The sequence below is a fragment of the Lineus longissimus genome, chromosome 1 (assembly GCF_910592395.1).
Source record: "Lineus longissimus chromosome 1, tnLinLong1.2, whole genome shotgun sequence".
NCBI classification, from domain to species: domain Eukaryota; kingdom Metazoa; phylum Nemertea; class Pilidiophora; order Heteronemertea; family Lineidae; genus Lineus; species Lineus longissimus.
In genome coordinates, this window is record NC_088308.1 from 2,657,439 (window position 1) to 2,671,978 (window position 14,540).

Genomic DNA, 14,540 nt, shown 5'->3' on the forward strand with positions numbered 1-14,540 from the left:
CCGAACTCTGTCGATGGCAAAGCTCCTGTGATACATATAAATCGGGCAGTATTTGCCACAACCAAAGGTGGGCACCTGTCAGGAAAGTGCTTTAATACATGGCTGGTGCAATGAAATGAATGGACAACACCAATTTAGTCTTTCAATATTATCTTTATTACTTTCCTATCTAACCCCTACAAATTTTTGTGAATTTCAGCACCAATTCAAGCCCCAAAGGCCATATGGATGAGAGACTGATAGATATCAGTCAGATAAATAGGCATGCACAGAAGTAACGTCATATTCAATGTCGATTTAAAATCATATCACATCATCCTGGTATTTTCAATTCATAAAAGCTAGCAAGCGTCAAGTATATAAAAACTATGTAAAATCCCCATAATTATTTCCCATCTAAAGGAACTATGTAGAAAATAGAATTCACAGACCCGTATGTGCACTATCAATTTTGTCAATAGCACCAATTGTTGGATACAAGCAAACCCAACAAGAAAAGAAAACCATGGCAAAGAATTAAAAACTCAAATCAAGAGACTATTGATACCCAAGTGCACACAATGCGATGTGCCTCTCAATTCTGAAGGCTGAAAGCATGCCACGAATACCTGCTTCGCGTCTACTATTTGCAAATACTCAAAGCAACTAAGTTCTACATGCATAACAGATCTACATTGTACATCATAGAAAGATAATACTGACAACCTTCAATATGAAATAAAAGAACAAGGCACCATTTCAAAAACACTAACAGATTATGCATCATCATATAACTTTGGGATTTGTGTCTTGTATGGCTTTTTATAATTTCTGTAATCTCCAGTCCACACTTCTTAAATGCAAGGACCTTTAAAGGGGATCACTAAAGCTGGCAACATTGCATTCGGCACCACGCTTAAAGTTAAAATTAAAATGGCAGATATATGACACTTGTCTGATCATGAAAGTTAGAGCACAATTTTGCAATGATTAGACCGACGAATGCAAAAGGAGAAGGGACATAAAAAGAGGGAAATTTCTCACTCGACTACATTCACATACATATACTAGTAGAGTACCACAGTGTGATTGGTCTTCCCAATCATATACAAACAACACTGTTCACTGACAGTCTGCGCTTGGAGTAATTGATCTTCTGATCTGAGCATCGACTTTTGGTGAATGCCGTCATCTGTGAATGGATATGAGACTAATCACAATCGCAAACTTTATCCACCTACTTTTCAACAGTTATGATTGCTACATGTACATTGCAGGTCAGGAACTGTCGCAAATTTTAAGTAGCTGCACATGACTTATTACATAAGGTTGTGTTGCCACCACTCCTTAACAGATATTACAGTATTTGAAAATGAAAATGAATGAAAATGATTAGTATTTAAAGTGCCAGATTCCACAGAATTGTGATCAGTGACACTGTACAGAAATTATGTTTGTCTATTGTAGCGAGCAAAGAGGAAGGTTTTGAGATGGCGAGCAAAAACAGATGTGCTCTCGACCTTCCTGATATTGGCAGGAAGTTGATTCCACAGGGTTGGAGCAGCACATTGAAAAGCTCTGCCACCATAGGACAATACCCCTCCCCTTTGCTCAACCAACAACAGACCATTATTTGCATCTATGGAACCCAAATCTTGCACAAAAACCCTTATTCAAACACTGAAGCAATTCAGTCATCTCACACTTTCAATTTAGAATACATAGACATGCGGAATGGGTCCCTGACAAGTACCGGTTATAGTTTGAGGCAGTCCAAATATGAGAATAAAGAGGTAACCCCCTTATTCATATCCAAAAGACAGAAATACATCAGATTTGCCCAACTCATTTATGACTGTGAATATCACCTTTTGTTAGTCACGGGACAATGTGACCTGTGGACAGCACTTACACTACAAGACGGCAAACTTATAAAATGTTTGTATCCTATTTGCTGCCTTGTGGCCGGAAATATCACAGTTATTGACAAAGAAATTCAAGATAAAAATTCTTGGCACCAAACCCAACCCAATGGCTCTATTACAGGAGAAAGCACCAACCAAGCAAATAGAGGGATGATTCCTTTTTTTATATTCTGTGTCTTCATTTTCCATTCACCTCTTCACTAGCTGAAAATAAAAACATAGATGTAATCAAATATCAAATCATGACATGTTAGTCTGTTTTAAACGATCAAAGAAAGGCCCCTAAACTGTAAATTGTTTTATTTCCTAATTAAATTACTCACAAACACAAGGAAATTAAAAGCAACAAAACATTCTCGTCATACAATCAGTTTTGGGAATAATCCGGTGTGCTAAAATTCAAAAATACAATGTAATACTGATCAAAAATTTCTGCCAAAGCAAACTCTATTCATTATGCTATTCAGCACCAATGACACCAATAAAACCAAAACCACCCTGGAAGTACCATGACCATTTATTTCAAATCAAACAAAGTCCATATCATATCACATCCAAACAGAAGAAAACTGCTTCTCATAAATGCTGATAATACATGTATGTCTATCCATGTGCGGAAGAAAATGTGCATTCTTGCAGCCCCAAATGCCTAAAAAACCACTGCCACCCAGGCAATACCTCTGCACCAGCAGAGGCTGCCTTTTATTTTTACTTACAAACAGAAAAGGTACCAAAAGACTCTTTAGGAACAAGGGCAACTCCCTCCGCAGATCTAGAATGAACAGTTCTACCTTCACATTGAAACCAAAACACAATAATGCCATACATTAGAACATGAAACTCTACAATTCCAGGCTAGGATAGGCAAGAAGAATCAAGTGAAGGAAGCATAAATCACGACTGGCACTGTAATATTCTTCAGTAACGACAGTAGAGGACATGCATAATGATTTCATCACAGAATCAAGCCTAACTAAACTTTGCAAATGAGCTTCAAGTAAAATCCAACCTCTGGCAATTAACATCTCTCTCACCTCTTTTCTTCCGATTCCAAGTTACTATAGCCAGCGCGAGGATGTATATTCTTCCACTCAACGGGTATGAATGTCGCGATAGCCAAAACGCTAGTGATGACTAATATAAGGAGCTGCCATTGTAGGGAGATGTGGTTACTATAGAAAAATCCTGCCGCTGCCGTCAGGGACTGGAAAAGGAAAAGATTTCATCAAATTTAAGTACAAGGTATTTGTAATTCAGTGACAATTTGCAACTTTCCTCAAGCAACAAAAATGTGGGAAGCCCTGTACAAATGGATAACGTAACGCACTTCCACCCATCTTTTGCCCAGAAACCATCCATTCAAGGACCCAGTGACACTATTTTATTAGTCACTTACAACCTATAGCGTGAGCCTGACATATACGCAGATCCAGGAAGGCCTGCCACAAAATGAAAAAAAGTGAAATGTCTACTTACTTGTACAAATCTGAATAAAGCAAAGGCTTGTGAACTTTCTTCTCGGTAAATATCTCCCAAGATCGAAAACAGCTGCAACAGAAACAAAATTTGTAAAGAAGCATAATAGTAACTGCCTGTGCAACAGTTTTCATATGGATTCTCATGATAACCACTGTCCGTGGTGTTATAATACTCAAGAGACCTTTGCGCCGAGGTGTTAATTGGGTTAATTGGAGACGCAGTCAACAGATTACGGCAATTAGGCCCTTTGGTCGGGTTAGAGGGGTGAATTTGGCCATTGGGACCGCCTAATTCACTGGTCGTGGTCTGGGTACCGAGCTGGTCGTGTTACCGGGGGCCTTGTAATGGTAATTAGAGAGTAAACCATTCGGGACCGGCGATTCTTGGTCCTCATAGCGGGGTGGTCGCTGACTGGGGTTCCACTGTATTGTGATATCGGGTAGCTGACTTAGTCAAGGAAAGTTGTCAAGTGTACAAAGTATACTCATAGCCTCTTTTTATAATACTGCAATATCTTTTCTTGAAGTGTACAAAATAATACACAGTTTATTCACAACTAAAGTCTGGATAGCAGGAGACATTGGACTAACCTGTGTATTGAAACAGCTGTCCCCAAAACCTAGTAAGAAGGCAGAGATAACTGCAACTCCAACACTGTAACGATAAGAGAGGGATGTATCCCAAAAAAGCCCTACTTCAAGAAAAAATTCTCAAAAATTGTTGGTTCACCAAGTGAATGGTCTAGTGGTATGTGTGTGGGGGGAGGGACACCCTCACGATCTAAACAGAGTGGGTTCAACACCTAACACTACAGGCCAACAGGACAAAAACTATGGTTGTCCCATGTAGAGGTACCTCAACTAAGTGAGAAATGAGTTGCTTTGCTCCTCTCTGGATGAAGAAGAAGTCATTTTGACAACAATGAATCCAAGATTACAGTATCCAAAGAAAAAGCTAACTTACTTTGACTGAATGTGTGCAAAATCTGTTGTATTTCCAAAAGGTGAACTGTCAGGAAGATTTAGGAAAATGAGAAAGTATGCACCTATGTTGGCAATAAAGCCGAGTAAGATGATAGGATCCCTTCCATATTTTTGGGTACGCTTCCCAAATATACTGAAGATCAACCCACCTGGAGAAGAAAATGTTTTGAATGAAAGTAGAAAATCTCAAACGTAAATTTTCATCAGATTTTGAGATATTCCAAGCCATTGTTACCAAGATCAACACAGCATCATGCAAAACGTCATCTCTCAGCAGTGCAGGAATTGTCATGGTCATTTCATGGTTTAGGTGTCGGAACTCTATTTAACCGAAGACCTTGTGACTTCCGACAAGGAACTCGCTTGTGACCTTGGGTAACTAATTCATGTTCCTCGATGTGCCCAATTTGAGTAACAACAATGAGCTGTACATCGATGAAGTGTTGCACTCAAGTGAAGGAATACATTGTGATATTGAAGCAGAGGTGCAGATCTTATCTTACCAACTATTTCACCAACTCCAATAAAAATGCCACAGAATCCTATGTAGCTTTTGGCATTATCCCCAAGTTGGAGAGTGTGCCCAACACAGGTCCCATACACACCACTGAAGAACGTCAGGTGAAGCCCTGTAATGAATAAATGACAACAATCTTCATATTTTCAGCTGACGTTTCACATCTTTTTGTATTATAGGCAACACCGCCGCTGTCACTACCAAGTGCTGCAGCGACTCAACGAAGGCTTTTTCCTCTACTGCGTTTTATTATGAAACGGCTGTTCTTGCTCTGCTCTTGCATGTCCAATTACCATGCGGCCAAAAGACCAGGGACCAAAAACGGGCAAGGCCAACGCGACCAAGGCCTATATGCCGATGGTCGCTACCATTATTAAGCAATAGGGGTGAAAGCAAGGGTGGTATGTGACAGCCGCTATCCAATGCAACCGTTCCTTGATGTTCAAAGCTTCAAGCTTTCTGCTTCAGTTAAGCGGAGAGGCAAAACTAAAGGAACTTTGATGGACATATACAGACACTTACCAGTGAATCCAAAGGTGAAAGTTAGCAGAAGCATCTGTTTGGTACCAAGCAAACTCAAGGAACTTTCTGAAATGGAATGGTTCTTTGAAAATTCACCAAAACTAGTCTGTGCACTGACTCAGAATACCAAAGAATGTAATGCAATATTGAGGGACAGCGTCTTCACATTTAAGCACTAAACAAATGTTCATTACAGGTGTACACCTAACATGGACAGTTCAACGATCAAACGCTACTTACTAAAAGCCTGCCAAGGCCCACTGCTGTCGTCTTCTTCAATAGGAGCTGGGTCGCCTGTTTTTTCAGCACAGAGCGGTTCCCGACTATCTCTGAAATCAATTGAGAAAATAGAAAACATGAAATCTAGGTCCACCACTCATTCCCATTCGATTCATCACAAATAATTTAACAGTGTCCAGTCCTGCAAGACAGCAGATTTTTTAGGTATCTTGTCTAGGAAAGGACAATGTCTAAATGTCGATAGTTCTTCACAATTTCAGCTCCTAGCGACGTAGATCACTGTCTGACAGACTGATAGTTCAGGTTCTCCCAGCAGAATCATTGATTTCACTTACTTTCCTTGTATTGGTGTGATATCGGACTCCGTCGATGGAGACCGCAAACAAAACAAAACAAAGAGCAACGCAATTCCTCCGAGGCAGATGGATGAAAGGATTAAGTAGAGCGTTGTCCGCATTTCAGATGTTATGGTGATGTCTCCTTTGAATGCAAGGTACACATAGAGGTTACCAATTACAAGACTGAAAGGAAAAAAATTCTAACAAGTTACATTATTCTGTTTATAATATGAAGCAAGTCGGACTGCTTTCGGAGGACAGAATAAACTTTTGGATAATGACTCGCATATTTTGATTACAACACCCTATGTTTCCAAAATAAAGGAAAACCAAACTCAATTGATTGCTAGCCTTGCATGAATAAGAATATTGATATGATCTGTAGAATGTAGATAGAATCTCCTGCCAGATAATGGCATTACTCATCAACTAACTTGGATTGCATTAATGCCCAGAACACGCCACTATTTCTGGTTATGGTGTTCGTGTCAGAATTTAGGGTCAGGAAGTTTCCTTGAGCTGTCCAAAGAACTGGAATGGAAATGAAAAAATTTCTCAATACATCATCGTCCCCAACCAAAGTGAGTGTATGAAGAGGGACCATCCAAATTATTCCAAGAAGGAAGGATCAGTACACCGACAAAGGAAATCTGAGCTTTACGTCCTTCTTGTCATATCCAAGACCAATGCTTAATGATATTGACCAAATTGATCTTGACTAAGGCAGATCTTGGAGTTAATTGAATTATTTCATCACTCTAGCTCAAGCTGGAAAACCTTATACAAATTAGAGCCAAACATCTGGGTAAAACTTAATATTTGCACATACCTGACGCACCAAGACCCACCAAGACCGACCCAGTATATAGGGCCCATGTCATTGGCCTCAGAAACGATGCAACTAATAACCTAAAAAGTCAGAGGAGAAGATATGTGAATACTGTCAACCCATTTATTTTGGTTACATGTACATAATGCTGCCATGCTCATAAAAAACGTAAGCTATTTTTTCATGAGAACTCAAGTTATACCTGTCTTTGTCAACATCATTAGCCCTGGCCAGTTAAGGACCCTGAAATGCCTCCTTTAAAAATTGAAATGACAGTCATGTATTGTAACACTCAGTACTAGGTTGAATTCGAGTCAGATTGCAAAGGAATTTCAACAAAAAGTGCCACATTGGTATTTGGCCTTGACATCACATATTTATAATACTTACAAGTATGGCACACCACCAACCATCATGGAAATTTTGGGGCCGAGCACGCTAATAACTGATGGAGCACCCCAATTAGATGCTGCAAACACAGCATATATTGTGGCAAGACTGAAATGAATAAATACATTGTCCATACATTTTATGGATTGAAAGAGATGTATAACATAAGTCATCCATCAGTCAGAAAACCCAAATTGCCGGATATTTACCCAATATGTCCAAGAGTAGAAATAAAACAGGCCACAAGGCAAGGCTGTAAAATTGCACAGTGGGCACGGACATCTCCCAATTGTTTTCAAGGGTGGGTCAATCTTCATGTAAGAGGTTTACTTTTAAGACCAGGACCAAATATTTTTCGTATTTCTACAACATCAAAATGTTCCTTATCGCAGACTGATTAACAAGCTATTATGATAAAAGTATGGATTGTTGCTATTTTTTATATTGATAAAGATTATATTGATTATTGAGTCGAGATTGTTTACCTGATGAAGCCATCTCCTGTGAATGTACTGTTTGGTTCTGCTTTGGCACCATCAATCACACTTTGCTGAAATCACAATTGAAAACATTTTATAAGTCTGTTTTTAACTTGTCGACCATCAATTCTAATAGTTCTTGAAACTGCAGTTGAACACTTGACAATGCAATGGGATGAATTCACTGCAATGCTTTAGATGAAATCAAACCTACTTCAGTCCCACTCTCAGCAAATTGCACCAGATGTGAAGAGTTTTAGTTAATCATTTCATATCTTGAATCATAGCAACAACAGGTTAGAAATACGCAGATACTAACCTCTAACATTGACGATGTCTGAAATGCGGTGAATATGAGCATGTAACTGATGCTCATGATCACAATTCTGACAAATTTAACATCACAAACGGAGGTGGCCATTTTGTCCATTTCGGTCGCTCACATGATCTGAACAGGTGCTTGCCGAACTTTACCGACCTGTTTTGAACATTGTGGTTAAATTATGCAGAAATATTGATAATAAGTTTTAACAATATTCGGCAATATGAACAATTACTGATGATTAACATTCATTTTAAGGCAGTTTTTAGGAGTTTCTCTTATCAATCCTTTCTTCGGTAATTTCCGTTGGTCATGTGATACGGTTGGCGTGTCTTCTCCGCCATTTTAATTTGTTTGCGTGGTTTCGCTATCACCTCGCAATCATCATTTAAACCCTATTTTTACCAACAAGTAACGATGAGTAGCTATCCACGAGCACCCCCAGATATCCATGGGATGACATCCCTCAAAGTTGACAACTTAACTTATTGTACAACCGTTGAAGATCTCCGTAGATCATTCGAGGAGTTCGGAGAAATCGGGGACGTGTACATTCCCCGCGACCGATACTCGCGCGAGAGCCGTGGCTTCGCGTTCATTAGGTGAGCTTGGAATGTTAGATGGTCTACTTCTCTCAAAACAAATAGAATGTAGGTCTGGGCTCGATTGCAGAGGCCCTCAGTACACCAGGCGGAGGAAGCCACTGCTGGACCCAACAACTTAACAAAAGCAGCAAACCCAAAGACTGCATGGTCGCACACATGGCTGCTGGCACATGGCACATGTTCTTTTGTTCATTGTCAATGCGTGCCTTGTGCCTATTTAGGTTTGTTTGGGCCTGCAGACCGCAGTGGCTTTTCCCGCCTGGTGTAAAAGGGTCTATAGGCATATGACTTCATTCCACCATCCATTTTTTTAAAAACAACTAGGCCCTCTTTTTTTGCCTATAATAATCACAAAAGCTATCTTTTCACTATTTCAGGTTCACCCAAAGAAAGCACGCTGAAAGAGCGATTCACAGCCTTGATGGTACAAAGTTAGATGGCCGAAAGATAACTGTCCAGCTTGCCAAATATGGTCGTCCACAAGAGCCATACCGTCGACCACGAGGTGGACGTTATGGAGGTGGTGGAGGCGGTGGAAGAAGAGATGGTGGTCGTTATGGTGGAAGGTAAACCATCTTATCCCAAGACTGAAGTGATACAATCCGGTTACCTAGTAATGTTTTTTGGCAAAGGTTTAACAGTTGAATGTGACCAAAGTACGTCATTATCCGATAGGGGATTATCAACCTTAACCCAATGTTGCACTGCTTTCAAAGAGGGACCCATGATACATTGGATATGAGCAACTTGGCTGACTAACACTCAGAAAGTAAAATATGTGGCAGCTCGCCTCTTTCTTTGGTGGCTAAAGAATTTTATTGGTTGTATTGATTTCTTTATTGCCTGGGCTTTTACATTTTAGTTTCAACTTTGTTCAAGCACTAAACAAAATTTTCTTTCAGTAGGTACAGCAGATCCAGGTCCAGATCTCCAGTGTATCGCCGTGACAGGTATGACAGGTCAAGGAGCAGGTCGCCATACGCCAGCCGCATGAGAGGCAGGTCAAGGAGTCGTAGCTCCTCTATCAGCGAAAGGATGCCACGAAACAATGTACAGCTGTCGAGGTCCAGGTCAAGGTCTTTAGAGCGACATCATCATCACCATTCAAGGTCAAGGTCGATTGAGCGACCTCATCGTCATTCAAGGTCAAGGTCAAGGAGCAACTCCTAGGAAGATGGTTCATTCAACTTGTGATAGGATGGATGTTCGGACTGTGAAGATATGCTAGTGGCAGCATCATAACATACACATGACCAGTTCCACGATGGTAAGGTTTTTGAAATTCTGAGAACTTAGAGCATGAAGTTAAAGACTGGTTGAGCATTTTAAACACTCTTCATAGAGAGTCTGTGAAGTATCATTTGCCTGTGTAAATATATATCTTGCTTTAATCTGGAGTTGTATTATGCTATTGGAATATATGGATGCATTCGGTTGTTATCATAACCTTTGTCAAAATAAAACATAAGACGCGTTCAGCAGTTGAAACGCTTCTTATTGACCAGTGAAAAGTTCCGTCTTCTGTGTCTAAAGACTCTGTTATTGCCACAACTTGGGGGTCTCTACCCTGTTCCATTGTGAAAAATTGTTAATTTGGATATTGTGCCATGTTCTGTCGTCATTGTATAACACTTGCATGCCTCGTTCAGTGAATCATTCAACACGAAAGCTCTGCAGCTGGCACCTCGAGGTTCTGTTGTCTTTGAAATCAACATGCAAATACTAACTTCCATTGATGCTTTGTTTCAAATTGATGAATAGAACTTGAATATTTTTTTATACTGTTTGATTTACGAATTCCCAAATATTTCGCTGCAGCCGATTTATATTTTGAAACATTACTGAATTTTTGGCCCATGTAGATGATTTTATTGTTGAAGTATGCTTTAAGTGAAGCTCATGTGCATGCATTATAAGATTTATTCATCATATTCCTGCAGTTCTTGTCAAAACAATTTGACTTTGTCTCAAAGTCTTCCTGGTATTTTGTTCTAAAACTGTTGGTGATCAGTGAATGCGTACGTAAACTGCAAGGAAAACAACTTCTGATGATATCCAAAAATATTTTTAATTGTTACTGAAGTCTGTTCTGCTGAGTACAGTTTTAAATGTGCATGATTTGTTGTCCAACAGTTGTGAAGGCAAATTGCTCTGAAAAGATACAAAGACATTTTCAGGATAGCTGGAAATCAGCTTTTGGTTAGTTATTTTCATGACTATTTGTAGTATTGCATTTTGATCCTTCTTCTTCAAAGAATTTTATCTATTTTTTGTAGCACTTAGAAAGTGTTGTCACGGATAATATGTTACTTCAGAGGAATATGCCTTAACAAAAAAGCTTTGTGTGTAGCTTTAGTTCTGTAGCTGCTGAATAAATGCCTGGTTTGGTAGTCCTTCACTCTTGGTAGAATGAGAATAGTGCCTCCATCTTAAAAACCTTTTTTCTTCCTTGACAAAAGGTTATCGTTGTTTCAACCGATTTCAAATGGCTATAAATGTAGTATTTCATTAAGAGCAATACCTAAGCCCATTTAGAAAACCGACTTGGTAAATTAATAATTTGATAGATTGGTAAATTCACTTGGTACATACTGAATTTGTCAGGATTATTTGATTTCTGGGTTCAAAAGCCTATCGGCCATCAAACTCAATTTTGCAGGAGTCACAAGTTGACAGCCCTGGCATGTTCATCCAGCAAGCGATTCTCATTCTAACCATCTACCATTCTCATGCATGAAAAAAATCAATCAATAAATTTCATTAACCAGTTTTCTTTTTCCTGTGTCATATAGGAGCAGTAAGGTGTTGTGCTGAAATAAATGCAGTGCAGTGCAGGGTTGGAGCAGTAAGCAGTACGGTCTGGAGCGGTCCAGATGAGAGAGAGTGGGTGCATGCTGTTTTGCTGTTACCATGGTTACTTGCGGCTGCTGCTGTTGGTACGGGACCCGGGATTAGCTGATTCTTGATCGGTGCGGGAGCTGGGATTGGCCGATTCTGATATCCTGGTGTATTTACCAAAACACACACGAGTTGCTGCGCTTCTCTTCGTGAAGGATGCTGGGGGCTGTTTCATTTCAATTAGATAAGAAAGCTGTTTGAAAAGACTTGTCCTGTTGATTCTGCTGCTCACGTCATGGCTTAGCTGTTGACATCTTCACTTAAGGAGGAGCTGATAATGGGAGGCGCACACCTGTTTGTCTTGGTAATTTGATTCATCCAGTTTCAAAGTCTCAAAGGGAAAAACGTGGCACTCGCACATCAGATAGGGGGGTGATATTCAATGATATGTTTTGGTATCAATCAGTAGCCTGACCTGCATTTTTCAAGCTAAACAGATAGTCTGTGTGACGAATTCAGGTCAATCAGACTGAAGTAGTGGCCTTGATTGAGGCAGAAGTTAACAACTTTTTAATCTAGATTTAACCCACTGAACACTTGTCTTTGACCATTTGGCCAGTTATTTTTTATTTTTGCTGAAAGGCTGACATTTCATTCCCATTTAAAGTGTGCCCTTTTTCAACAAACTAACAAACGTGCCCTTTTTTGGCAAAAAGTGCTATGCCCTTTTAAAAGAGAACTTGATGCCCGACTTAATTTAAGACATGCATTCAATTCTTTTGTCAAAAGGAAACACGAGATTGCAGCCCTGAACAGTTTTATCAGACTGGCACAGGGAAATATTAAAATGCTTATTGTATATGTTTGATTGCTCTCTGAATTAGTAAAGGATTCCTCGCTCTTCTTAACTGCCAAGGTGGAAACAGTATTTTTGAAAGTCCATCCAAATATATCATAGCATTGACATTCTTCGATCACTGAGGAAAAGGCTGTTTTAACTCGCATTTGGTGTATTTAGGTAGTTCAAGTTGTGTTAAAAGTATACCTGTGTTTAAGAATACTTAATGAAAAAACTGATATGTGTGTGAGAATACTTGATGAAAAAAACTGATATGAAGAAAGGCTTCATGACAAAGTTGCATCACTCACGAATTGTCAGTGGAACATTCATAATTTTACTCTCTTGGCATTTTGAAAGGAGGTCTTGGCTGGCTTATTTTCGTGTATTGTCTTTGATAATAATGTTCACTTTGGGTCCAGGCATCAGTAAATTCCTGCAGGCATTGTGCTTGCACGGATGGTAGTAAAAAGTTTTTATCGAAGATAATGAATCGAGATAGACTTGGCTGAACACCACCGTCTGTGAATTCAACAAGTTTCTCACATTATTTCATTGTATATATTCATATTCATTGTATTTTTTTTAAAGGGGGAAAGAATGAATGGGAACGTGGTGAGATATGTACGTGTATGTTTCAAAATAAAATAGATGTCGTTATATACTGAATATCTGCCTTGGTCCTCTTTTATTTCCGGCCGATGTGGATGGCCACTCGAATCTGCTGAGATGCAAGTCTTGCATCTATCTGAGTATGATGTTCATCTGGATGAGACTGCCGAGATCAAAAACGATACATGATTATATATCTTGTATCCAACCTGCCTTTCAAAATCTAGGGTGGTTGTGAAGTCCTAAACACTCCCCTATCGAGAGCATGAGCCTGTGTCCCATGGCATTTTAATATGGGATGCAGTTGAGTCTATGGCCCTTGAGACAAAGAGGACCTGTTAAAGTTGCCTTTGTTCATTTGAAAAATGCCAGAGAGGCTAGCTCTTACTTAATTCTGGATCATGGTTAAGAATATCGCATCCGGATATACTGCAATGGACGACCTACAGATAAAGGTTTTAGGACATATTCGATTAAGACAGTAAGTACCTGGCAGACAGCCCAAAAAGTATGAGGAAAGTGAATAAATGATGTACTCGAAGTAGTCTTGTACGTGTTAGTATCTGCTTTTGTATGTGTCTGTCAATATTAAACTTTAACACCTTCAGCGCCGTATCATGTAGATCGACGTGGCCCAAATCCCCCCCTCTTTCAGCTGGTTATCGGAGTCTCATGGACTTCAAGAAAGAACTACGCCATCGCCATCTTCAGGGCAAGGTAGAAACTGTATTTTCAGTTCCTACCATACCCTGAAGATGGCGATGGCATAGTTCAGAACTTTAACAAGACCTACGCCATCGCCATCTTCAGGGCAAGGTTGGAACTGAAAAGACCAAACCGCTGAATAACAAAATAAAGCTATTCCGACACCGGGAATTTTTAGGGGGGTCGGGGTTGTTGGAAAAGATGGTCATTTTGGTCATATTTGGTAATTTTTCGACCAAAAAAAAAAGTATATTAAAGGAGTGTAGCTAACATAACTCGATTGATTCAAGAAGACCTTGTCTTGGAGAAGTTACTGCAAAAGACCTTATGCAACCATCTCTTATACTTTTTTTTCTGGGGGTCTGAAAAGGGGGATGTTGGGGGGTGAAACACCGGCGCTGAAGGTGTTAATAGCAAAACAGAGGTCATCTTATATCTCTCCAATACTCATGAAATGGAGTGATACAAGTATAAATGGAATGATTGTCATGGGAATAGGTATTTGACCAATCATCAGCCCTTCTGCTGGTTGTGACTTTGTCCTCATAAGACTGATTTGGGATAAATGCACTTTATTGAAATCAAACACTGCCACAGAATTTCCCCTGTGCAATATTATCAGAATGATGACCTGTTATGTGTTTCCATCACAACATGGATCATATTGGGATCAACTACTCCTTTTATCAAAGGATGTAGGGGGGGTCATTTTCAGAGCCCACAAAATAGGCTTTATTGGAGTGAATATTTTCATGTTGGAAAAGAACAATTTGTCCAAGTAACAGCAAGATTTGAGCAGGTTTTGCAACATTAAACCTTGGCAGCTTATGGCCATCTTTCCAACAGGACATCACAACCAGAGAAGATCCAATGGGTTGTGGCCATAATTCATTCAGAAGATGACCATCAGGCTCTGTTCCAAGAGGCCCTGTCCATTGC

At 39.7% G+C, this 14,540-nt stretch overlaps 2 protein-coding genes across 6 annotated transcripts; one reads left to right on the plus strand and one right to left on the minus strand.

The window, feature by feature from the left end:
- Positions 1-133: 133 nt before the first annotated feature.
- Positions 134-8,110, minus strand: LOC135484586 (UNC93-like protein MFSD11). 3 transcript variants are annotated; one of them, XR_010446471.1, is made up of 15 exons: positions 8,001-8,110; positions 7,688-7,752; positions 7,203-7,310; positions 6,813-6,892; positions 6,418-6,514; positions 5,981-6,166; positions 5,646-5,734; positions 5,406-5,471; positions 4,870-4,995; positions 4,347-4,515; positions 3,974-4,037; positions 3,381-3,452; positions 2,939-3,108; positions 2,621-2,695; positions 134-2,108 (listed from the first exon to the last, which is right to left on the minus strand). XR_010446471.1 is itself a non-coding variant. In XM_064766220.1 (15 exons), exons 1-15 carry the CDS (start codon positions 8,100-8,102, stop codon positions 2,083-2,085), a joined length of 1,476 nt encoding a protein of 491 aa, XP_064622290.1. In that variant the 5' UTR covers positions 8,103-8,110; the 3' UTR covers positions 134-2,082. The 3 variants fall into 3 exon arrangements, 2 of the variants coding, with proteins under 2 accessions (XP_064622290.1, XP_064622299.1); XM_064766220.1 differs by having other exon boundaries at positions 2,621-2,676; XM_064766229.1 differs by lacking the exon at positions 2,621-2,695.
- A 224-nt stretch (positions 8,111-8,334) lies between these two features.
- On the plus strand, positions 8,335-12,953 carry LOC135484603 (serine/arginine-rich splicing factor 2-like). Of its 3 annotated transcripts, XR_010446473.1 has the most exons (4): positions 8,335-8,605; positions 8,986-9,174; positions 9,511-9,875; positions 11,401-12,953. XR_010446473.1 is itself a non-coding variant. In XM_064766240.1 (3 exons), the coding sequence occupies exons 1-3, from the start codon at positions 8,421-8,423 to the stop codon at positions 9,776-9,778; spliced, it is 642 nt and encodes a 213-aa protein (XP_064622310.1). In that variant the 5' UTR covers positions 8,335-8,420; the 3' UTR covers positions 9,779-12,953. The 3 variants fall into 3 exon arrangements, 2 of the variants coding, with proteins under 2 accessions (XP_064622310.1, XP_064622321.1); XM_064766240.1 differs by having other exon boundaries at positions 9,511-12,953; XM_064766251.1 differs by having other exon boundaries at positions 9,514-12,953.
- Positions 12,954-14,540: the final 1,587 nt, after the last annotated feature.

What these genes read in the sequence shown, in the direction of transcription:
- LOC135484586 (XM_064766220.1), bottom strand. Translation starts at nt 8,102, where the DNA reads ATGGCCACCTCCGTTTGTGATGTTAAATTTGTCAGAATTGTGATCATG. An exon ending in ATCACACCAATACAAGGAAA is followed by an intron (nt 5,735 to 5,980) that starts GTAAGTGAAATC and finishes AATTGATTTCAG; the next exon opens with AGATAGTCGGGAACCGCTCT. An exon ending in TTGGAATCGGAAGAAAAGAG is followed by an intron (nt 2,677 to 2,938) that starts GTGAGAGAGATG and finishes TGTTCATTCTAG; the next exon opens with ATCTGCGGAGGGAGTTGCCC.
- LOC135484603 (XM_064766240.1), top strand. Translation starts at nt 8,421, where the DNA reads ATGAGTAGCTATCCACGAGCACCCCCAGATATCCATGGGATGACATCC. An exon ending in CGTGGCTTCGCGTTCATTAG is followed by an intron (nt 8,606 to 8,985) that starts GTGAGCTTGGAA and finishes TCACTATTTCAG; the next exon opens with GTTCACCCAAAGAAAGCACG. An exon ending in GGTGGTCGTTATGGTGGAAG is followed by an intron (nt 9,175 to 9,510) that starts GTAAACCATCTT and finishes ATTTTCTTTCAG; the next exon opens with TAGGTACAGCAGATCCAGGT.